We start from the raw sequence: 25569 nt of genomic DNA on the forward strand, positions 1-25569 counted from the left end.
CCCTGCCAGCCTGATTGCCCCTAACTGCCCTCCCTGCAGGCCTGGTCACCCTTAACTGCCCTCCCCTGTAGGCCTGGTCACCCTCAACTGCCCTCCCCTGAAGGCCTGTTCCCTCCAACTGCTCTCCCCTGCAGGCCTGGTCACCCCTAACTGCCCTCCCTTGCAGGCCTGTTCCCTACCCCCCAACTGCTCTCCCCTGCAGGCCTGGGTCCCCCACAACTGCCCTTCCCTGCAGGCCCAGTTGCCCCCAACTTCCCTCCTCTGCTGGCCTGGTCACCCCTAACTGCCCTCCCCTGCTGGCCATCTTGTGGCAGCCATCTTGTGTCCACATGGGTGCAGGATCTTTGACCACATAGGGGCAGCCATCTTGTGTGTTGGAGTGATGGTCAATTTGCATATTACTCTTTTATTAGATAGGATAGAGACCTGGTGCACGGGTGGGGGCCGGCTGGTTTGCTCTAAAGGGTGTCCCGGATCAGGGTGGGGGCTCCCTTGGGGCATGGGCAGCCTGGGCGAGGGGCCTGTGGTGGTTTGCAGGCTGGCCACGCCCCCCAGTGACCCAAGAGGAGGCCCTGGGATCTGGGATTTATTTATCTTCTATAATTGAAACTTTGTAGCCTTAAGTGGAGGCCAAGGCAGGCCAGGGCTGGGGAAGCTTGGCTTCCTCCATCGCCGGGGGCAACTCAAGCCTCCTGCTCTCTCCAGCTCCGTGGCTGCCGCCATTTTTGTTGGAATTTATTTATCTTCTATAATTGAAACTTTGTAGCCTTGAGTGGAGGCCTGGGCCTGCCAGGGTGTGTGGAAAGCTTGGCTTCCTCCATTGCCGGAGATACCCAAGCCTCCTGCTCTCTCCGTGGCCACAGCTATCTTGGTTGGGTTAATTTGCATACTCGCTCCTGATTGGCTGGTGGGTGTGGCTTGTAGGTGCAGCGGAGTGATGGTTAATTTGCATATTACTCTTTTATTCGATAGGATATATAAAGTCAACATTTGCTAGAGTATTTTCTGCAATGGTTTTCTCCCTTACTTTCCTCAGACCTGAATACATACACCCTTGGATGAAAAAAAAAAAAAGCATTCTAAAACACTATCAGGAAAATATGACTTATGCTGTATGTGCGCTCTGGGTTTCACTACAGTAGCTGTCTTTCTTTTAAATACTCATTTATTTTCAATTAGAAATAAATTTTAATTTAAAGAGCACCATTATGATGAGAAATGTATGAATCTGAAAATAATTACATCCTCATTTTAAAAAAATTAACTTACCCACTTAGTGGAGTATTTTTTTCCCCCCTAGTCATGCTGACTATAAAATTTAACTACATAGGTGTATGAGAAAAACATGCAAAAAGGTATTCTTAAGAAAATCTCAGAACTGTTAAGTATGAACCAAAAAGAATGACACACATGTGGAAAAATGTAATTTGTTTGAACCATTTATGAAGTACATTGCCTAAGGACACTTGTGATGCTGAAATGTTCTTGAAACTTTCCGAGAAATCACAAAGAACATGTCAGTTAGAATGCTGGAACATAAACATACCATAAAAGAATGATAATTATACTGTGACTTCACTTTTAAGAAACCTGGCTAACTGCAGGGTTTATTTTCTTTTTGTTAAGGGACACACACTGCAGTAAGAGGCAAGTCATCTGGGATAATGGAAGTTAGTCCAACATTCAGGCAATTGTGGGGTCTTGCCCATTCTAGGCATTTAGCAAGCAGTGGTTGGTTATTATGCCTGTGTGGACCCTGAGAGATGTTACTGGAAGGAGTACTGAATGAAAGGGTAGAAGAGTCCCAGGACTTAGAAACATCTTTTATATTTATTTTTAAAAATATATTTTTATTGATTTCAGAAAGAAAGGGAGAGGGAGAGAGAGAAATATCACTGATGAGAATCATTGATCAGCTGCCTCTTGCACAACCCTTACTGAGGATCGAGCCCACAACCTGGGAATGTGCCCTGACAGGGAATCAAACCATGACTTCCTGGTTCATAGGTTGACATTCAACCACCAGGCCACACCAGCTGGGCTAGAAACTTCTTATATTCCACAAATATATATTATTCCTTAGAGGCTTGATACCCAGGTTGCTATGGCTACAACTACCATGTCCAGGGTTTTAGGAACAGCTGTATTCTAGGTAAACTTTTCTGATATGACTTCCTATTACTGCTTTCAGATAGTTCTCTAAAATTGTTCTTTGGTGTAGAAGAGCTTCTATACTTTGTCAGTTAAAATATCAGTTATCAGAGTGAATTTTAATTTTTGAGGGGAAGTGATAAGGATATATTAAAGGCTAGTTTCTAAAGCTTTGTTTGACTATTCTACTTGATAGTTTCAATATATATATTTTATTGATTTTTTACAGAGAGGAAGGGAGAGTGAGAGGGATAAAGAGTTAGAAACATTGATGGGAGAGAAGCATTGATTCAGCTAACCCTCCCGCACACTCCCCACTGGGGATGTGCCCGCAACCCAGGTACATGCCCTCGACTGGAATCGAACCTGGGATCCCTCAGTCTGCAGGCCGACACTCTATCCACTGAACCAAACCGGTCAGGGCTACTTGACAGTTTCTAGTGCACTTATTATTGAAGACTGGAAAGGACCACAATTAGTTTAACAAGCATTCTTGGACAATTTTCCTCAAAACTTTGATCCTATCATCTCTTGCCATTAGAAAAACAGCCATTGGATGGGACTCCCTAAATTCTTACCACCAAATCACAAACTTACTTGTATCTTAACTTAATCTTTATTTCTCCTTTTCAAAATGGAAAAGGTGTCCCTCGTATCTAAAGTTAAATCCCATTGTTTTGCTCTGGATTTCTCCCTTTCCCCACACTTTTGCTCAACTGATTATTCTCTCTCTTTTGTACTTTCAGTGTCTCTCTCTGTTTGGTTTCTTCCTATCACCATTTCAACTGGATACTCTCCAACGTTGAGAGAAAAAAGCTTTGGTCTAATGCACCCTCCCGATCATCCTATATTCTCTTATTCAAATACCTTAAAGGTTATCTATTTTTCCTATGACGTCTTTTCAATTTTTATTCATTCATCAATTCATTGCAATCTGTCTTTTAGCTCCACTGAAACTGCTTCAGCGTCTTGTTAAGTCCAAATCGCACTTTCTTTTTCATCTTTGACCTCTAACTCCATCCCTTCTGAATGGGTCTTTCTGGGTTTCCCTGACTCTGCTCTCTTCCTGACATGCCTGCCATCCATCCTTTTAACCCAATTATTTAAGTTTTATATTTTTAATATTTTATACTTTTACTCCTAAGAGGTCTTAGTATAAGTGAAGACATTTAAGGATAAAGAAAATTATGACCCACTTGAATAACACAGAAAAAGTTATTCTGAGGTATCAAAAGTAAAAGAGGAAAAAAAAAAAGAGATTATAACACCTGAATAAGAAATTCAACTCTGAGTTTTCTGGCAACTAAGTAATAAGGAAATACATAAAATTACATGGTTTTCATTTTCTGACAAAAAGGAAAAAGAAAAAGGATATAACTTCATCTACTCAGGCAAAAATTTTCCTGGAACTAGAGCAAGCTGTTTATCATGAGATTTTTGTCTAAATGGGACTAAGAAGAAAGAACACAAGCTTTTGTTTCAGGTAAAAAAAAAAAAAGTGTTTCTCCTGGTTTTGACTGTAAGTATGGTGGTTGAGTCACTTAACTCTTCCCAGCTTCAGTTTCATCAGTAAAAGTGGAGACGATATTTATCTCAGTGGGCTGTGGTTAAGACTAAATTATGTAACATAAATAGAAGTGCTTAGGAGACTGACTTAGTTTCACAAAACTAAGAGAGATGACACCAGATCTTGTTTTGAACTTTTAAAGGCAGAGGGCATGACATAAACTTGTACCTTAATGGGAGGAATTTTGTCAGGAGAGATATTTTGCCTCCTTCCCCTCTGCTTTATGAAGGTTTCACTGAATTCAGGGACAAAACTTAGAACATTTAACATGGAGAGATGTAAACAGGTACAGTGGTCGGCAAACTGCGGCTCGCGAACCACATGCGGCTCTTTGGCCCCTTGAGTGTGGTTCTTCCACAAAATACCACGGTCTGGGGGAGTCTATTTTGAAGAAGTGGCATTAGAATAAGTTTAAGTTTAAAAAATTTGGCTCTCAAAAGAAATTTCAATCGTTGTACTGTTGATATTTGGCTCTGTTGACTAATGAGTTTGCCGACCACTGAGGTAGGAGATCTCAAATCAATTAATGATCACATCTTTTAGTATTTGCTGTGCAGATCCTTTAAACTAATATATTTACCTATCCCAGTTGAGCTTTGTCGTCTGAAAAGACAACCTAAAAAATGCTATTTTTCTCCATTTTCTTCCCATTTTATTATTATTTTTTAATCCTCACCCGAGGATATTTTTCCATTGATTTTTAGAGAGAGTGGAAGAAAGTGGGAAAGACAGAGAGAAATACCGATGTGAGAAAAACACATTGATTGGCTGCCTTCTGCACAAGTCCCCACTGGGTCCTAGGCTGGGGAGGAGCCTGCAACCTAGGTTCGTGCCCTTGACTGGAATTGAACCCAGGACCCTTCAGTCTGCAGGCTGATGATCTATCCACTGAGCCAAATTGGCTGGGACCATTCTCTTCCCATCTTACCTAATAATAGACAAACATGTAAACTGACAGTACCTCCTCTATGCCACCAGCCAATCAGGAGTGATATGCAAATTAACCCAACAAAGATGGATGTTAATTTGCATACACAGGTGCCGAGTGACGGGGTGGGACGCAGGCATTCTGCCCCATCCCCGGTCTCTCAGGGCCTCTGGGCAGTGTGGGAAGGTGGGGCTGGAGTGGAAAGAGGTGGCTCCTGGAGCAGAAAGAGGCGGCTCCGGGGTCTGAGCAGAAAGAGCCTGGGCCGGAGTGGAAAGGCGGTGCCGGCAGCCAGGGAAAGGAAAGCCCATTATAGCATGAATCTTTGTGCATCGGGCTTCTAGTTTTAATATATTTTGTTATTAACTAGAGGCCTGGTGCACGGATTCGTGCACCAGTGGGGTCTCTTGGCCTGGCCTGTGCCCTCTTGCAATCTGGGACCCCTCAGGGGATGTTGGATTGTGGGTTTTGGCCTGATCCCCGCAGGCCAGGCTGAGAGACCCTACCAGTGCACGAATCTGTGCACCAAGACTCTAGTATGCATATAAGATCTTTGGTTAATCTCTTCCCACCCTTCTTCCTCCCCCTTCCCTCTGAGATTCATCAGTCTGTTCCATGTTTCCATGCCTGTGCGTTGAGCATCTGCCCCCTGGTGGTCAGTGCGTGGCATAGCTACCAGTCGAATGGTTGCTTAGGCTTTTATATATATAGATACATTTTCTCTAAGGAAAAGTTGAGAACAAAGATCACCTAATATGCTAATCATAATTCTAAATACCCACAACCATTTTTTGAAGGAATAAATGCTAAATAATTTGTAGAATTGGAGGCCAATGATAATTTTATCATTTTTAGAAATCTTTAGATCACAAGTGAACCTAACATTAGAGGAGTTACTTTGAAACTAATAATTTTGAGCTAACACTACTAATAAAGAAAATAAAACCCCTCTGTGGCCATGTTCCAAATGTCCTAATATTGTCAACCTAGAATTATCCCACCAGTATTCTTTTTTTAACACATACTTAATAGCTATGTGAATGAGCTGGTGATCATATTACATGACCACATACAGTCTTATAAGAACTAAGTGATACTGGTTAAAAAGTTAGAGCTGTCCAGTGCAAAAGAGAACAATAATTTTAAAATGTTCATTTGGTCTTTTTATGAACCATTAATTTAAACAGAGAAAATTTAGCTGATTAAAAAAATGACTCAGATAATTTTCCCAGGATCTTGACTAGGGCAAGCATGTCAAACTCAAAGGCTAACACGGGCCAAATAAACAAGGTTTAAGTTTATGTGGGCCGCAAAAAAACCAGAAGCTTCAATTTTCATAGAAACGTAGGTTTATTTCAATAGAGACATGCTGAAACAAATGGCTGAAATAAATGAGCAATCCTATATAATAAAGAGGTAATATGCAAATTGACCACCACTCCAACACACAAGATCCCTGCCTCCATGTGGACACAAGATGGCCAGCAGGGGAGGGCAGCTGTGGGTGATCAGGCCAGCAGGGGAGGGCAGTTGGGGGGACCAGGCCTGCAGGGGAGGGCAGCTGGGGGCAACCAGGCCAGCAGGGGAGGGCAGTTAGGGGTGACCAGGCCTGCAGGGGAGGGCAGTAGGGGGCAACAAGGCCTGCAGGGGAGGACAATTGGGGGCGACCAGGCCTTCAGGGGAGGGCAGATGGGGGCGACCAGGCCTGCAGGGGAGGGTAGTTGGGGGCGACCAGGCTTGCAGGGGAGAGCAGTTGGGGGGGGGGGACCAGGCCTTCAGGGGAGGGCTGTTGGGGGCAACCAGGCCAGCAGGGGAGGGCAGTTGGGGATGACCAGGCCTGCAGGGGAGGGCAGTTGGGGGCAACCAGGCTACAAGGGAGGGCAGTTAGGGGCAACCAGGCTGGCAAGGGAAGTTATGGGTTACCAGGCCAGCAGGGGAGGGCAGTTGGGGGGGACCAGGCCCACAGGGGAGGGCTGTTGGGAGCGACTAGGCTGGCAGGGGAGGGCAGTTAGAGGTGACCAGGCCAGCAGGGGAGGGCAGTTGGGGGCGACCAGGCCTGCAGGGGAGGACAGTTAGGGGCAACCAGCTCTTCAGGGGATGGCAGTTGGGGGTGACCAGGCTGGCAGTGGAGGGCAGTTAGGGGTGACCAGGCCAGAAGGGGAGAGCAGTTGGGGCGGGCGACCAGGCCTGCAGGGGAGGGCAGTTAGGGGTGACCAGCCCAGCAGAGGAGAGCAGTTGGGGGCCACCAGGCCTGCAGGGGAGGGCAGTTGGGAGGGACCAGGCCTGCAGGGGAGGGCAGTTGGGAGGGTTAAGGCCTGCAAGGGAGGGCAGTTGGGGGGACCAGGCCTGCAGGGGAGGGCAGTTGGGGGGGGGAAAACAGGCCTGAGAGGGAGGGCAATTGGGGACAACTAGGCCAGCAGGGGAGGGCAGTTAGGGGTGACCCGGCTGCAGAGGATAGTTGGGGGCAAGCAGGCTGCAGGGGAGGGCAGTTGGGGGGAACCAGTCCTGCAGGGGAGGGCAGTTGGGGGTGACCAGGCCTGCTGGGGAGGGCAGTTGGGGGCGACCAGGCCTGCTGGGCAGGGCAGTTAGGGGTGACCTGGCTGGCAAGGGAAGTTAGGGGAGACCAGGCCTTCAGGGGAGGGCAGATGGGGGCGACAAGGCCTGCAGGGGAGGGTAGTTGGGGGCGACCAGGCTTGCAGGGGAGAGCAGTTGGGGGGGGGGGACCAGGCCTTCAGGGGAGGGCTGTTGGGGGCAACCAGGCCAGCAGGGGAGGGCAGTTGGGGATGACCAGCCCAGCAGAGGAGAGCAGTTGGGGGCCACCAGGCCTGCAGGGGAGGGCAGTTGGGAGGGACCAGGCCTGCAGGGGAGGGCAGTTGGGAGGGATAAGGCCTGCAAGGGAGGGCAGTTGGGGGGACCAGGCCTGCAGGGGAGGGCAGTTGGGGGGGGGGAAACAGGCCTGAGAGGGAGGGCAATTGGGGACAACTAGGCCAGCAGGGGAGGGCAGTTAGGGGTGACCCGGCTGCAGAGGATAGTTGGGGGCAAGCAGGCTGCAGGGGAGGGCAGTTGGGGGGAACCAGTCCTGCAGGGGAGGGCAGTTGGGGGTGACCAGGCCTGCTGGGGAGGGCAGTTGGGGGCGACCAGGCCTGCTGGGCAGGGCAGTTAGGGGTGACCTGGCTGGCAAGGGAAGTTAGGGGAGACCAGGCCAGCAGGGGAGGGCACTTGGGGGCGACAAGGCCAGTGGGGTAGGGCGGTTACGGGTGACCAGGCCAGCTGGGGAGGGCAGTTAGGGGCAATGGACCGGCAGGGGAGCAGTTAGGCATTGATCAGGCTGGCAGGGGAATGTTTAGGGGGTGATCAGGATAGCAGGCAGAAGCGGTTAGGGGCAATCAGGCAGGCAGGCAGGCGAGCGGTTGGGAGCCATCAGTCCTGGATTTTGAGAGGGTGTCCCAAATTGGAAAGGGTGCAGGTTGGGCTGAGGGACACCCCCTCTCCCCTCCACCCTGTGCACAAATTTCGTGCACTTGGCCTCTAGTTGTTAACACAAAATAATAGAACATTTTAATTAAAAATTAATATTTTTTCTTGAACATTAATTTACCAGAGACTGAATAACTGCACAAATTAATAAGCGTAATGCAAATAAACCTATTTTTCTTGTTCTCTGAAAGTGAAATATTTCCTGTTGCACACACCAAACAAGTCAGTCCAAGACTAATGACGTGGCAATCGGTGCTAAAATATTTGCTGCTACGGTAGTATTAGTGGAGAGAAATGGTGCGCCTGCGCATAAGGCACGTAAAGGAAATGAATGCAACACGATTATAGTAATCAGTCATGAGCGAACGTTGTAGTTCATTATTAATAATTATGCATAACAGGATATTGTAAAAATTAAGTTAGAAATTTTTATTGAAATGTTTCTACATACCGTTATATTGGGTCGGTCACAAAATTATTTGTTGTGGGCCGCATGCAGCTCATGGGCCTCGAGTTTGACATGCTTGGAGTAAGGTAAGGCAAGCTGTCAGGTGCCAACTCTACATTGTGCACACCTCTGAGACTGGACTTCTTCTCTCTCTGGGGCCCTATTTGCCCTGCTTGCCTCACTTTGGTCTCAGCCCTGCTTTTCACTTTCAAACATTATATTTATCAGAGTTCTTCTTTATTTTTAAAATTTATTTATTTATTTTAAATTTCTCCATTTTAATTTAAATGGTTAACATCAATAAGAATAACATAAACAAAACCTCTTTGGGGTACTCAATAATTTTTAAGACTGTAATAAGGTCCAGAAACAAACACTGACTTAGAAGAATACTTAATGACAAGACAAAATTACCGGAAATACAACGTGAAGGTATTGGAGTTATTCTTATCCAACTGAACCTACTGGCTATTCTGAGCACTTGACCCTCAAGAGCTATGCGATGAATAAATCAATCCTGTAGGCTCTGTTTCAAGTAAACGGTCAAGTGAATAGTCAAGCACTTCCCTGGGTCAATGGCTGTTCTGTTTCCATAAAAGCAATTTGCACTTGCTTTTTGCATCTGCACACACTATGCATGCTGGTAGTTAAACTGTTTCTCAGAAAAAAAGACTGAAAACTTGTCTCAGACTTGTTTTTTTAAACTTTTATTTGCTTTATAAAGAAAAAAAGTGCTCTGACCCGTTTGGCTCAGTGGATAGAGCGTCGGCCTGTGGACTGAAGGGTCCTGGGTTCGATTCCAGTCAAGGGCATGGACCTTGGTTGTGGGCACATCCCCAGTAGGGGGTGTGCAGGAAACAGCTGATCGATGTTTCTCTCTCATTGATGTTTCTAACTCTCTATCCCTCTCCCTTCCTCTCTGTAAAAAATCAATAAAATATATTTTTTAAAAAAAGAAAAGAAAAAAAATGCTACTTTTTCTTTAGATGTCTGGCATTAAGAAAAGTCATAAAGTTGGATTATTAAAATATAATTGCCAAAGTGAAGATATTACTAAATGCATGAATATTAACTGACAATTATTAATTAGATATGTGTTCATGTGAATTTCACTGATTCCATGCCATAGTAGGCAGTTTATGTGAGTAGTTTCATCTTGCTATTATTTAATTTTCATGTTAAAACATTTTGTTCTATACCTACTCAATTTTCAACCCTGTGACTTGTTGAGGAGCATAGGAGACTTGGTTGAAAAGTTGTAAGGAGGACATTCTGATAAAAGGGAAGTGTGTGGAAGGCTGCTTGCCCTGTTTATCAGAATTCTGACTTAGGGGAGTCTTAAGGGAGTGTCAAAGGTGGTGCCCCTGATTATTCCTTGACCTTTCCAAACAAGTCTGTGTACGTGCAGACCCCCTGGTGTTTACTGGAATCCTTATGCTTAATCCCTGGATGCCCTTGCCTAGAGGACAATGTGAACACATGTGTCCTCCTAAGATTACTCACCCTACTGATTGTATCTAAAGACAAAGATTCCAATAAAAGCCTAACAAGACAGGCAATCGAGGCTGCCTGGCTTCTTCAGCCGGGCCGTCCCTTAGCCTCTCTTTCACAGTGAAACTGTGTTGGAGAAATCTGTTCATCCATTGTTCAGGGGCTGGTGGTCAGCCCAGGCAGTGAGTAAAACTTTTAGTATTTGTTTGGGCTCATGAATAATGTGATTTCAAGTGTGATGTACAAAATTTATAAATTAAAGCTGCTCATCTATTCTTCAGAGTCTAGCCTAATTCTCTAAAAATCACATGAGAATTGCCATTCTGAAAAACATACTCCTTATGCAAACTTTATGAAAAAAAAAAGTTGGTATGACTGAATGAAACCTATAGTTATTATCTCTTAAATATTCAATTTAAACACATTTGTGCAAATCCACATAGTGAATGAATCAGGTTTCCACAATGAAGAAACAATTATTTGAAGGCAGAATTCTAGGACATAAGTGACGGTAGATAAGGCCTGGTATGCTGGAGACAGAAAAAAGTATAAATATCTTCAAAGAAGCTTTTCCTAATCTGTAACCTGTATTCAGATCTACTTATCTACCTAAAAGTCATCTCTAAAATCTAGTCCAGAGACACCTTTTTAAAAAATAATATATTTTTATTGCTATCAGAGAGGAAGGGAGAGGGAGAGAGAGTATCACTGACCGACTGCCTCCTGCATGCCCTCTACTGGGAATGAGCCCGCAACCCAGGCATGAGTCCTGACCTGGAATTGAACCATGACCTTCTGGTTCATAGGTTGATGCTCAACCACTGAGCCATACTGGCCAGACTAGGAACACCTTCTTATCTCTTTACCCATTAAATAGAATATACCTCTAAGAGAGCTCACTTCCAAGGCCATTTCTAATATAGAGACAATCCCCCAATTCCCTGACACAATTTCTAAGATATGCACCTTTGAAGTGCTTCCAGTAATATTCACAACTTCATTTCTCTCAATAATATCCTTCCAATAATTTTTTCTCAAATATCTAATATATCTTTCCCAGAATGGAAAAATGTCTTCTGGATACTCATACACCAAAGATCTGTTTTGAGCATTTCTCTATTAGGATAACAAAATGGTAAAAACATGGCTAAAACAAGGCAGTGATAGCTCAGTGGAAAAAAATACATTGGTTTAAAAAATTCGGTTTCTCAATACTAACTGCTGGGGAGAATGCTGAGAAATTGGAACTCCCATTCACTGCTGGTGGGAATGCAAAAGGTACAGTCACTTTGGAAAATAGTTTGGCATTTCCTTATAAAGGTAAACATACAGTTTCCATATGACCCTGTAATTTTGCTCCTGGGTATTTACCAAGGGAAATAAAAACTTATTTTTACACAAACACACACACAATTGTTTACAACAGCGTTATTTACAGACTAGAGGCCTGGTGCATGAAATTCATGCACAAGGGGGATGTCCCTCAGAGACCAGCCTGCACCCTCTCCAATCTGGGACCCCTCGAGGAATGTCCGACTGCCCGTTTAGGCCCGATAGGATCGGGCCTAAACGGGCAGTCGGACATCTCTCTCACAATCCAGGACTGCTGGCTCCCAACTGCTCGCCTGCCTGCCTGCTTGATTGCCCCTAACCGCTTTTGCCTGCCAGCCTGATCACCCTCTAACCATTCCCCTGACAGCCTGATTGATACCTAATCAGCCTGCTTCCCTGCCAGGCTGATTGCCCCCCCTAACTGCCCTCCCCTACTGGCCTGGTCACCCCTAACTGCCCTCCCCTGCAGGCCTGGTGCCTCCCAACTGCTCTCCCCTGCAGGCCTGGGTCCCCCCCAACTGCCCTTCCCTGCAGGCCCAGTCACCCCCAACTTCCCTCCTCTGCCAGCCTGGTCACCCCTAACTGCTCTCCCCTGCAGGCTTGATCGCCCCCAACTGCCCTCCCTTGCAGGCCTGGTCCCTCCCAAATGCCCTCCCTTGCTGGCCATCTTGTGGCGGCCATCTTGTGTCCACATGGGGGCAGCCATCTTGTGTGTTGGAGTGACGGTCAATTTGCATATTACTCTTTTATTAGATAGGATGCCCTTAAATGTCCATCAACTGGTGAATGATTTAAAAACTTTGGTACATCCACACATTGGAATATTACTCAGTAAGGAAAAGGAACACATGACTAAAACAGAGCAGTGGTTACTAGGATTCTATTTGGGGAAAAGGGTAACTACAAAGGAGCATAAGGGAACTTTCTGGGGCGATCAAATTATTTTAAACACCAGTTGTGATAATGGCTGCACAACAACTGTGGGAGTTAGTAAAAAATGATAGAAATGTATGCTTAAAAGAGTAAATTTTATTGTATGTATATTATTCCGCAATAAATCTGACTTAAAAAACTGGGGTTATCTCATAGTTACTAACTGGCTTTGAGCAAGCCACCTAAAACTCATTTCTCCTTTTAAAAAATGGGGATTATATTAACTATAAAAGATTTTTGGTGAGGAACATACGAAAGAAAAAACTTTATAAAATTTAAAGTTCACACAAATATTGTGCACTAGGTTCTAGGCATACCAGGATGAATAAGACAGAGGTAAAGTAAAAAAAAAATTACAATTTAGTGAGAGAAATAAATAATTATTAAATAATGTGGAAATTTAATGACAGATATGAATAAGGCAATAAGGGGTTAAGAAGAAGGGGCATTCCAGGAATAAGACTTAACACATAAAAAAAACAACAAATTAAATCATAAAGAAAGAACTATCCCAAGTTAAATATAAAGGGCCAGATCACAGTGAGATGTAAATGTGAGAATTCATTAATGAATATGGAAAACTGGGATTCAATACTTTTAACCCAACATGAACTTTAAAAAAATCCTAAAGTGGGAAAAATTATAACAAAATGGAAAACGTACCTCACGATGATTTAGAAGTTGCTCTAAATCTAATGCCATTTGATTTTTCATTTGTAGTAAAGCTGACTTTTCTTTATTTAAATTGCTGAAAAAAACACACACCAAGGTTTAAAATCAGAGTATTTGTTTGCATTTAATTAACAAATAGTAAATAACAAAAGACTAAAAAATAATGTGATGTTTTGAATTAAAATAAAAATTTTTAAATTAAAAATATATGTACTTAAAATTATTTATTTTATCCTTTTTATTGAATTTACTGGGGTGATATTGGTTTACAAAATTATACAGATTTCAGGTGTTCAATTTTACAACACATCATCTGTACACCACCCCAAGTCAAGTCTCCTTCCAATAACATTTACCCCCGCTTTACTCCCCCCTGCCCCAATCACCACACTGTTATCTGTGACCATGATTTTTTTTTTCTCTTTTTTCTTTTTGGTCAATCCCTGTATCCATTCCTCAAAGATAAATTTATAACCCATAAAGATATCAGACCAGCCACTGTAATGTTTGATCTAATCAAATACCTAGTAATTTTGTACAAAGACTTTTTCTTTTATAAATATACTAGAGGCCTGGTGCATGACATTTGTGCATGGGGGGGGGGGCGTGTCCCTCAGCCTGGCCTGCACCCTCTCCAATCTGGGACCCGTCAAAGAATGTCCTACTGCCAGTTTACAGGGATAAGGCCTAAACCGGCAGTTGGACATCCCTCTCGCAATCCGGGACTGCTGGCTCCTAACCGCTCACCTGCCTGCCTGATTGCCCCTAACCACTCTGCATGCCAGCCTGCTTGCCCCCAACTGCCTCCCGCTGCCAGCCTGTTCACCCCCAAATGCCCCCCCCACCAGCCTGATCACCTCAAACTGCCCCCTGTGCCAGTGTGCTCGCCCCCAACTGCCCCGCCCTGCCGATCTGCTCACTCCCACTTTCCCTCCTCACTGGCCTGCTTGCCCCCAACTGCCCCCCTCCTGGCCTGCTCACTCTAAACTGCCTCCCCCCACCGCTGTCCTGATCACCTTCAACTGACCCCCACTGACTGCTTGCTTGCCCCAAATTGGCCCCCCTGCTGGTCTGCTTACCCCCAACAGCCCCGCTCCCCACCAACCTGATCACCCACAACTGCCGTACCATCCTGACCTGATCACCCACAACTGCCCTCCCCTCTTGGCCTCTAACCACCTCTACCTTGGCCACGCCACCATGGCTTTGTCCAGAAGAACGTCCGCAAGGTCTCCTGGAAGGTCTCCCAGTCTAATTAGCATATTACCCTTTTATTAGTATAGATAGAGGCCTGGTGTACAGGTGGGGGCCAGCTGGTTTGCCCTGAAGGGTGTCCCGGATCAGGGTGGGGGTTCCCTTGGGGGATGGGGTGACCTGGGCGAGGAGCCTGTGGTGATTTGCAGGCTGGCCACGTCCCCATAGGGTGAGGGTTCCTGCTGGGGGGGCATGGCCAGCCTGGGTGAGGAGCTGAGGGCTATTTTCAAGCTGGCCACAGCCCCTTCAGGGTGGGGGATCCCACTGGGGTGCCTAGCCAGCCTGGGTGAGGGGCCTGATGGCTGTTTGCAGGCTGGTCAAGCCCCCCAGTGGGGACCCTCACCCCATGGGAGTGTGGCCAGCCTGGGTGAGGAGCTGAGGGCTGTTTTCAGGCTGACCACACCCCCTGGCGATCCAGGCTCCCAGCTCCTCCTTTTTTTCTTTTCTTTTCTTTTTTTTTTTTCCAGCACCTCCTTGAGTGGAGGCCAGGGCTGGCTGGAAGCAGGTATCTGGGATTTATTTATCTTCCATAATTGAAACTTTGTAGCCTTGAGCAGAGGACAGGGCTGGCCAGGGCAGGTGGGAAGCTTGGCTTCCTCCATCACCAGGAGCAACCCAAGCCTCCTGCTGGCTCCAGCTCCGTGGCCCCCGCCATCTTTGTTGGGTTAATTTGCATACTTGCTCCTGATTGGCTGGTGGTTGTAGTGGAGTGGTGGTCAATTTGCATGTTTCTCTTTTATTAGTGTAGATTTTATTGATTTTAGAGAGGAAGGGAGAAGGAGATAGAAACATCAATGATGAGAGAGAATCATTGACCGGCTGCCTCCTGCCCACTCCCTACTGAGGAGTAAGCCTGCAACCTGGGCATGTGCCCTGACTGGAAATCCAACCATGAACTCCTGGTTCATAGGTAAATGCTCAACCACTGAACCACACTGGCAGGGTATGAATTTAATATTTTCAAAGATGACTATTTACTCACAAAATGTAAAAAGATGAAGTATGACTTATAGAAAAGGTAAAAAGAAAGTATGTATGGACAAATAGTAACAATCTATATGCCCAGCTGGAGTGGCTCAGTGGTTGAATACCGACCTCTGAACCAGGAGGTCATGGTTTGATTCCCAGTCAGGGCACATGCCCAGGTTACAGGTGCAATCCTCACTAGGGGGTGGGCAGGAGGCAGCCGATCAATGATTTTCATCACTGATGTTTATATCTCTCTCTTCTTCTCTGAAATAAAAAAAAAATACATATTTTAAAATATAAAAAAAACCTCTATAGACACTGGAAATCAAATTAAAACATTTATCCTTAAAACAGAAGTAGTATATATTTTATAATTTACCACATACTAAATTACTAAGTATATGACTGAGTTAGAGAATTGAATCAGATATTTGGTCTGCGGTAAACTTGGGAAAACAATTTTTGTCTCCAAATTCTTAGTTCAAACTTTAATTTCTAAGTCTGCATTGTGCATTTCCATTTGATGTGGCCTATTTTCTGATAGGAAAGGGTGAGGAGTCTAATTGTTAAGGATATACTATTTTAAAAGATAAATATTTGGGGCTTATCTTACACCGTCTGGAGTTTAATTATCTGACATATAAAAATTTATTAGAATCATTAAATAAAACATTATTTGAAAGCCACAGGAATGAATTTATTCAGCCAGCAGTATGAAAGAATTAAGAAAAACAATAATGAATTTAAGCTACATACTAGTAATTCTTTAAATGTCAAAACAATTCCATGAAGGTAAAATTAATGTGAATTGTTTTGCTGAACAGGTTAGATGTTTTAAGTTTAAGAAAATGGAAAGCTACAAATTTTTACAATGCCAGGCAGGAAGTTGTTCTTAAAATCTAAGGCATTAGAGTAGATATTCTGGAAAAACTGGTAATTCCAAGGACTTAAGAGGAAAAAACTCACATTCTTCTCCTTCCTAGTAATTGAGAACTTCTCCTCTGAGAAGAAAGACTAGATACAATTATGTCTCCAACTGTGTGTGCCACTGACTCAACTGTGTGCTATATATAAAGCACAATCCATTTCGCACCGAACCTCAGATTTTACATCTGTAAACGTGGAAAATAATACTGGTGCATGTCAAAGGGATATGTGAACTATCTAATGAATAATTATATAAAGCATTAAACACATAAAACTCTATATAAATGCTATATAGTATTACTAGTTTAGATGAAAAAAAAAACAGGCATCAGAGGAAAACAGTAATTAAATGCCAATAAAGGTAAATGTAGCTCAGTGGAAAAACAAACTGACTTTTGGAGTTAGGCGTCAGAAATCCTACTGAGCCATAGAACTGAAAAGAACTAAATAATATAAAGGAAACTGAGTGGCATGTTCTGGAGAGTCCCCCAAAGCATGGTAAAGATCGGATTATTTCTATAACTGGAATTCTAATCTATTTTTAGCTAGAATCACTTAAAAATATATTTTTTTATTGATTTCAGACAGAAAGGGAGAGAAATAGAAATATCAATAATGAGAGAGAGAGAATCACTGATCTGCTGCCTCCTGCACACCCCCCACTGGGGATTGAGCCACAACTCTGGCATGTGCCCTGATTGGAAATCGAACCATGACCTCCTGGTTTATAGGTCGATACTGGCTGGGCTAGAATCACTTAAAAAATTTTTTTGTTGTTGTTAATCCTCACCTGAGGATATTTTTCCATTGATTTTTAGAGAGAGTGGAAGGGAGGGGGAGAGACAGAGAGAGAAAAACATTGATACGAAAGAGACACATCAATTGGTAGCCTTCCGTATGTTCCCTGACCAGCGCCAGGGATCAAGCCTGTAACCTTTATGTGCCCTTGACCAGAATCAAACCTGGTACCTTTCAGTCCGCAACTGACACTCTATCCACTGAGCCTAACTGGCTAGGTGGATCACTTTTTCTATGGCCTAGTAATTATTTTCCATGGCCAAGTAAAACATTTTTTTTCCTCTAGAAAATATTTTTCAGAATTAAAATAATCCAGTAAATAGAAATAGGATTTTTCAAGGAACAGATATATGTTAATGTTCATATACATGTACACACACATACACACACACAGTACCTGTGTATATACTAGTACACTCACATGCAGTTTATATACACATACACATATGCACACACTTCCAACAATGCCATTAAATAAAATGTAGTGTAACAAAAAAAAATGTAGTGTAACAGGAATGGAATGTTGATGTAATTAAAGGATTTTAACTGGATAATTCATTAGAAATGCTTTATACATAGACTTTAATTTTTTCCAGAATAAATATTCCTTATTTAAATAGCGAAATAACCATGTAACATGGGACAAAAGGTGGGAGGATAAATTGATTTAGAAAGTAACTGTGTTCTATCTGTAGGACGCTAGTTTTATCACAAATAGTATGAACTCCACAGACAATACTTGAATATGTATTTTTAAAGTCTTAGCCTTCTCTATACGTAATATGCCCTTGAACCCAAGGGAGACCACCTTCCACATGTGGGTTTCTAAAACTAAATATGATGATGATTACACTGTGTTCTTTCAGTATGTATGTAATTACTCAAATAGAAGTTCAGTCTCTGTAAGACACATTTTATAACAGTGGCAACTAACATTTACAAATATAAAGCTTCTATGCGTGACTCATAAAGCAACTACAAAACAAATATCCTTGTAAGCACATTTATCATGAATAGTATATTACACCTGTAATTGTTCAATTCACTGTTAATTATTACTCAGGAATTCATGTTTATGGCTCTATTTCACCTGCTATATGAAAACATATTCCTGCTATCTTGTTCCTTAACTTCCTGGATCAATATACCCTGGCTTAGCCATACAAAAGAAGTTGACAATGTACTCTTTTCTTCCTTAAACTGCTAGCTATGAATAAACCAAAAACTGACGACAGGAAACAAAATTTATGCTAATTTTTGTTTCCATGCTTTCTTCAGTCTTGAACTACAAATCAAACCACATAATGCAGACTGTCTCTTGTAGCTTGCTGGAGGAGAATTAACAGTGTTACCTTTAGAACAAATTATTATGTTAGTGATGGGGAATTTAAAGTAGTTAAATGTTAGCTTTGGACATGCTTATGATTCATTTTAGTGTGTATTTACTCTAACCTTTCCGGACGTTGAATATATTGTATAATTAGCTAAATTTGCAAGTTGTGGTGTGGTATAGTGGTATTGTTTTATTTTCTACAAAAATGATAAAATTATTCATTTCTTTAAAGAGTTTTATTGTATAACCTAGAGAAACATTTTTAAAAACAATCAATTAATATAAATATTCTTTATTATTACAATCAACACCCAACAAAAGAGGAACAGAAATTTTCAAGAAACATCATGTCTTTTTTTTTTTTTTTTGGATGGGCCATCTAATGTTTAAATTTTGAATTAATGAAGGACAAATGGAAGTAACATTTACTGAGTTTCTTTCATGTGCCAGATGCTTTATATTTGTTGCTTCATTTAATTTTCACAACTATCCCTTGATGTTCGCATTAATATCTATATTTTACAGACACATTTACCCTGAAAAAAGAAACCAGGTTGATGTATATTAAAAGCCCAGGATAATTCCACTACATTTGAAATGTCATTAGCTCAGAGAAGGGGTGATCAGATAACACTAGGACCTATCTTGCTGTATCTCACTTGTTGACTGGGCTTTTTTATGGCATGACATCATTTCACATTCATGTCATCAGGGTACATATACAGCATCTCAAAGGCCATAATTAAACTATCAAAAGCAACTTAATTTTTCACTTCAGAAGATAGTTGCTTTGGTTAAGAGCAAGCTTTCATATCCTGTGAAATATTAGTTCAGAATCTACTAAAGTATTATATAATACTAGAGGCCTGGTGCACAAAATTCATGCATGGGGGGGGTGTCCCTCAGCCCAGCCTGCACCCTCTCCAATCCAGGACCCCTTGGGGGATGTCTGACTGCCGGGATCGGGCCTAAACCGGCAGTCAGACATCCCTCTCACAATCCTGAACCGCTGGTTCCTAATTGCTCACCTGCCTGCCTGCCTAGTCGCCCCTAACTGCCCCTCCTGCCGGCTTGATTGCCCCCAACTGCCCCCCCCACTGACCTAGTCGCCCCTCACTGCCCCCCCCCCCCCGCCAGCCTATTTGCCCCCAACTGCACCCCCTCTGCCGGCCTGGTTGCCCCCAACTTCCCTCCCTGCTGGCCTGGTCACCCCTCACAGCCCCTCCGCCAGCCTGGTCGCCCATGCAGCCTACTGTTCAGTCTTTTGGTTGTCCCTCACTAACCCCCCTGGCTGGCCTGGTTGCCCCACGCAGCCTGCTTGTTCAGTCCTTTGGTTGTCCCTCACTAATGCCCCTGCCAGCCTGGTCGTAGGCAGCCATCTTTTGAGGGTGTGAGGGTTAATTTGCATATTACCTCTTTATTATATAGGAAGTTTATGAAACACAGATAGCTCTAAAGGAATCAGATGTTTAGCAGAAATTGTTTTTGTAGTAGTAAATTCCATAATTGGCATAGATTTTATGATTACTCTTCCTGATATTAAAGGAGTCTTATCAACATATTTTGAGAAATATTATTTCTCACTTTATTTTTTTAATTTATTGATTTCAGAGAGAGAGCAAGGGAGAGGAAGAGAGATAGAAATATCAATGATGAGAGAAAATTATCGATTGGTTGCCTCCTGCATGCCTCCTACTGGGGATCGAGCCTGAACCCGGGATGTGCCCTGATTGGGAATTGAACCATGACTTCCTGGTTCATGGGTGAATGCTCAACCACTGAGCCACAAAAGCTGGGCTATTTTTCAATTTTAAGATAATTTCAACATGAAAATTTCAAAATAAGCCAGTCAGAGCAAGACAAATATCACATGACCTTGCTTGTATGTGGAATCTAATGAACACAATAAAATGATGAATAAAATATAAACAGAGGCTGGGCAAGGAGAAAAGGGGAGGACATCTGTAATACTCTCAATAATAAAGACTTTTAAAGAAATAAAAAAGTGGGTAATGAACATATAAAAATTTGTTAAATATAAGATAAATACTAACAATATCATACATTTGTGTATGTATAGGCACAGTGCTATTACAAACATTACATCATTTAATCTTCAGAATCATATAAGTTAGGTGCTGTTAGTACCTACCTCATTTTACAAATGAAAAAAAATGGGTGTACTGTCCAATACCATAGCTATTAGCTACAAGTGGAAATTAAAATCAATTTAATTTAAATAAAATAAAAAATTTAGTTTCTCATTAACACTAGCCACATTTCAAATGCTCAACAGCTAGTGGATATCATACTGTATAGCATAGATGTGATGTTTTTATCATTACACAAAGTTCTATTGACAACGGTTTAGAAAGTTCAGTTTACTTGTTCCAATTTAAAACTAAGTACTGGACTTGAGATCATGTAATTTACTTCCCTTTTAAAATCTGTTTTCTTTTAACTTCATTATGAAATATTTTGAAATAAGAGAGAAAATATAACCCAACATATCCATCACCCTTCAACAATTATCAATTCACTTAAGCCCTACTTTTAATAATTTTTCTACACTATTTTTTGGCTTCTCTTCTTTAATTATACTAGTCAATGAAAAATTATCCCTTATTCAGAATAGAACATAAGGAGGCAGTATAACATAATGATTAAGACTATAGAATTAGAAAGCAGACAGATCTGGATTCAAATTTTGGCCCTACAAAAAAATTGTTATGTTCTTGGAAGAAAAGTTGCTTCATTTCCTTAGAACTGAATTTGCTCATCTTTATAATTTTCTCATACAATCATTTATTACTTTTCTCTATAGTCAACATTTTCAGCTATTTTAATTCTTAAATTTTTATCTAAGATAAAAATTCAAATAAAATTATTTGAATGTAATTGTGAAAGGGGCAATATTTTTTCCACAGGCCTTTTATATATCCTCCTCCAAGATTACAAAGGTAAAATGACTCAATACAAAATTTCAACTATAACAGAAACATATAATATAGGAAGAAAAAGTTTTATTAGGGGTTCTTTTCTCAATTCCCCTAAGATAACCAGGTACTCTGTAAATGATAAAACAAAATCTATTGCCCCCAGTAACTATTTATAGAATAATTGTTTAATTAATTTGGTTAATTTATTAATGCTGGCTTATATATAATCTAAATATAATTTTTAACTAAGTTTAATCTAGAAAGAAATTATTATTTATGTTGATGTTTAAAGCATAAATGTGATTTTAAATTATTTCATCAAATCATCAAGAATTATATCAGGAGTAAAGTTCTGGACCAATTATTTTGGTTGGGGTAGAAACGAGAGAAGATAATTATGTGATTCAACAACAATAAAAACACTCATCCTTTGGAGTTAACCCAGAGTTTCATATTTTTGGTTGTATAAAACCAAACTTAGGAAACCTGGATTTAAAAACTATTTTCTCCTTACTGTTTTCCAATTCCTTAATTTAACAATTTCCATTTCCATCTTATTCTCTGCTTTAATATTTATTAATAGGTTAATAATTTGAATATTAGAATAATTAATTCTAATAAGCATAAAATCTATCAACAGGTCAATTAGCCAACCATTTACAAATTAAAACCTCTTTCTTTATGTATAGCATCATTCTTTTATTGCAATTTAAAAAGACTAAAATGATCTATAGATGAACATGTAAAGAATTTGGGTAATTATTAAATGGAGCAAGTCTTTTGGATAAGGTGTTATATAAGAAAACAACTTCAATCTAAGGAAGTGAAACAATTTTATTTACATTTAGGTAATTCATAGGTTACTTAAAGATTCAGAGGAAAAAAAGCCTAAATATTCCTTGGCAAAGTCAAAAGGAATCTAAGTAAATGTATACATTTTATGTTTAAAAAGTAATTTTGACTCTATAAATGGCATCTGGTTGTGTTCCCCTTCTCTCTTTGGTCAATCCACTAGAGATATCTAGGGATCGAAGATATCGAGGATAGTTGTCATGCCAGTAGAGTGCTTTGTTAAAAGTGTAGCATTGTTATGTCCAGGTTAAAACTTCCAACCATAATGTGGAATATGAACACCTAACGTGATATGACCTAGTTTTTCTAATAGAAATTCAATACTCATTACATTTAAGACCACTATCATTATTTAGTTTTTTTCTCCATAATATACAAATCAAATTCCTCTATAGCAGTATTATGTTATAATTCAAATAAAAGATTTATAGATGGTTTACCTGACATCTTTCTCAAGCCGTGTAATACACTCCTTTAGTGAATCAATCTTAGAATCTCTCTGACGTACTGATTCAATTAAATATCTGTAAGGTTGTTGAGCTTGATTTAACAGAGAATTGGCCCTGTCAAGCTAAAGAAAAATAGATTTCATTAAAACCTAAAACATTTTACAAGAAACTAAAAGTATTTAAAATGCTCTAGCACAGATACAGTATACCTATTCTCCCTTACAAGAATTACTCTGAAAAGCTTTCCCTGTATAAATTGTAAAGTTTTAAAAATTATTAATCAATATAGCTATTCTCAACAACAACAATGACTCTCTGTAAAAGTAAAGAAAAATTTAAATAAATTATTATTTCCAATTTTGGGGATGGATTGACTGTATTTTCTTACCATTTGTCAGTCTGAGAAGCTATGTGATGCAAAATTTCTCTTCTTTTAATGAATATCCATTAGCTAAAAAGGAAAATCTTTTATTTGAGCTTTATTTTTATTCAAAATAATATAATCATAAAATTTAGTAATTTTTCCAAACCTTCATATTTCCTTCCATCTCTATTTGTAAAATAGATAATTTATGTACCTAAATCACTATGTATAATTAACATTTTAAAAAACTATGGTTAAAATATTAACAAAATTTACTATTTTAACCATTTCAATAAGCATATTCACACTGTTGTGTAACCATTGTTAGTATCTATTTCCAGAACATTTTCCTCAGCCACAAAAGAAACTCTGTTCCCATTAAGACGGAAACCTCTATCCTACTTTGTGTCTTTGTGAACTTGCCTACTCTAGGTACTTCTTATAAATGAAATCACATAATATTTGACATTTTATATCTCCTTATTTCACTTAACGTAATGTTTTCAAGATTCATCTAGAGAAAACCAAGATGGCGGCATAGGTAAACACCTAAACTGCTGCCTCGCACAACAATTTCAAAACTACAACTAAAAGACAGAACGGACACCATCCAGAACCACAGGAAAGCAGGCTGAGTGAAAATTCTACAACTAGAAGGAAGGAGAAAAGCTCACAGAGAATTGGAGGTACGGCAAAGGGGCTTTGTGCGTGCAGAGAGGAAGGGCGGCTGAGAGCTTGGCTGACTTCCTCTGGCGGAAGGGGGAAGGAAGCCTTGGATCGCGAGCTGGGAAAGGCAGAAGTCTGAAGGCGCACACGGGCCAGTGCGCACAAAGGCTGCGGAGGTAGCCATAGGCTTTCCCTAGTGAAAGGGAGTCAGAGGATCCTGACTGAGCCCCAGTTCTGACTGCAGTGAACCCCGGTTCCAGGCGAGCCCCTGGGGACCCACGCTCTTGTAGGGGGAGTCTGGACTCTCGGGCGGAGACTCAGGAGCCGGGGAAGGCGGAGGACTGAAAGTGCGCACACGCGCCGCGCCGGTGCGCACAAAGGCTGCGGGGGTTGCCACAGGCTTTCCCTAGTGGAGGGGAGTCAGAGGATTCTGACTGCACCGAGCCCCAGTTCTGACTGCAGTGAACCCCAGTTCCAGGCGAGCCCCTGGGGACCCACGCTCTTGTGGGGGGAGTCTGGACTCTCAGGCGGAGACTCGAGCTGGGGAAGGCGGAGGACTGAAAGCGCACATGCGCGCAGGGGCGGGGCTGACAGGAAGCCAAGACTGAGACTCCACCCCATCCAAGCTGAGCACAGAGGCTATTGCAATTTGGCAAGTCTAATCCTATAAGGCTGTCTCCAGCACCGGGCTTCTCCCAGCATAGACACAGCTGATCCTTACAGCCAACTGGCCTGGAGGTCAATTCTTCCCAGTGATACCAACAACAATAAAGACTTAATTACAACAAGGCTGTACACACAGTCCACAAAGGGGTGCACCAAGAGTGTCCACCTCAGGTTAACTGGGGAAGCAGACCCACTGGGCCATATTGGAAACCTAGCACAAATATCTACCTTACCAACTCAGGGATTCAGTGAAAATGCGGGGTCAAAGAATCAGATCACAAACGAAAGAAATGGAGGAAAACAAACGACTGGATATAGAATTCAAAACCACCGTTATAAGACTTTTTAAGAATATCCTAGAAAAGGCCGATAAATATAACGAGACCCTCGAAGATATGAAAAAGGACCAACTAGAAATTAAGCATACACTGACTGAAATAAAAAATATTATACAGAGACCCAGAAACAGAATAGAGGAACACAAGAATCAAGTCAAAGAATTGAAATACAAAGAAGCAAAAAACACTCAACCGAAAAAGCAAAAAGCAAAAAAAAAAATCCAAAAAGTTGAAGATAATGTAAGAAGACTCTGGGACAACTTCAAGCGTACCAACATCAGAATTATGGGGGTGCCAGAAGAAGAGAGAGAGCAAGATACTGAAAACCTATTTGAAGAAATAATGACCGAAAACTTCCCCCACCTGGTGAAAGAAATAGACTTACAAGTCCAGGAAGCCCACAGAACCCCAAACAAAAGGAATCCAAAGAGGACCACACCAAGACACATCATAATTAAAATGCCAAGAGCAAAAGACAAAGAGAGAATATTAAAAGCAGCAAGAGAAAAACAGTTAATTACCTACAAGGGAGCACCCATACGACTGTCAGCTGACTTCTCAACAGAAACTATGCAGGCCAGACGGGAGTGGCAAGAAATTTTCAATGTGATGAATAGCAAGAACCTACAACCAAGATTACTCTACCCAGCAAAGCTATCATTCAGAATTGAAGGGCAGATAAAGAGCTTCACAGATAAGAAAAAGCTGAAGGAGTTCATCACCACCAAACCAGTACTATATGAAATGCTGAAAGGTATTCTTAAAGAAGAGGAAGAAGAAAAAAGTAAAGAGAAAAAATTATGAACAACAAATACATATCTATCAACAAGCCAACCTAAAAATCAAGTGAATTAAAAACCTGAGGAGCAGAATAATCTGGTGAATATAATAGAATCAGGGGCATAGAAAGGGAGTGGGCTGATAATTCTCAGGGGGAAAGGGGTATGGGGGGGTTCATGAAGAGAATGGACAAAAATCATACACCTATGGATGAGGACAGTGGGGGGGAGGTAAGGGC

At 41.7% G+C, this 25569-nt stretch overlaps 1 protein-coding gene across 1 annotated transcript in view; it reads right to left on the reverse strand.

Annotated features, from left to right (window-relative positions):
* The window catches only part of PIBF1 (progesterone immunomodulatory binding factor 1), a 231915-nt gene that overhangs the window by 26964 nt on the left and 179382 nt on the right, over positions 1-25569 (reverse strand). Inside the window, exons 15-16 of the mRNA XM_080659354.1 lie at positions 22509-22639; positions 12988-13072 (exon numbers count right to left, since the gene is read on the reverse strand). Of these exons, the coding sequence (XP_080515480.1) occupies positions 12988-13072; positions 22509-22639 (216 nt within the window). The remainder of the gene's footprint in view (positions 1-12987; positions 13073-22508; positions 22640-25569) is intronic.

The sequence above is a fragment of the Plecotus auritus genome, assembly GCF_963455305.1.
Source record: "Plecotus auritus genome assembly, chromosome: 3".
NCBI lineage: Eukaryota > Metazoa > Chordata > Mammalia > Chiroptera > Vespertilionidae > Plecotus > Plecotus auritus.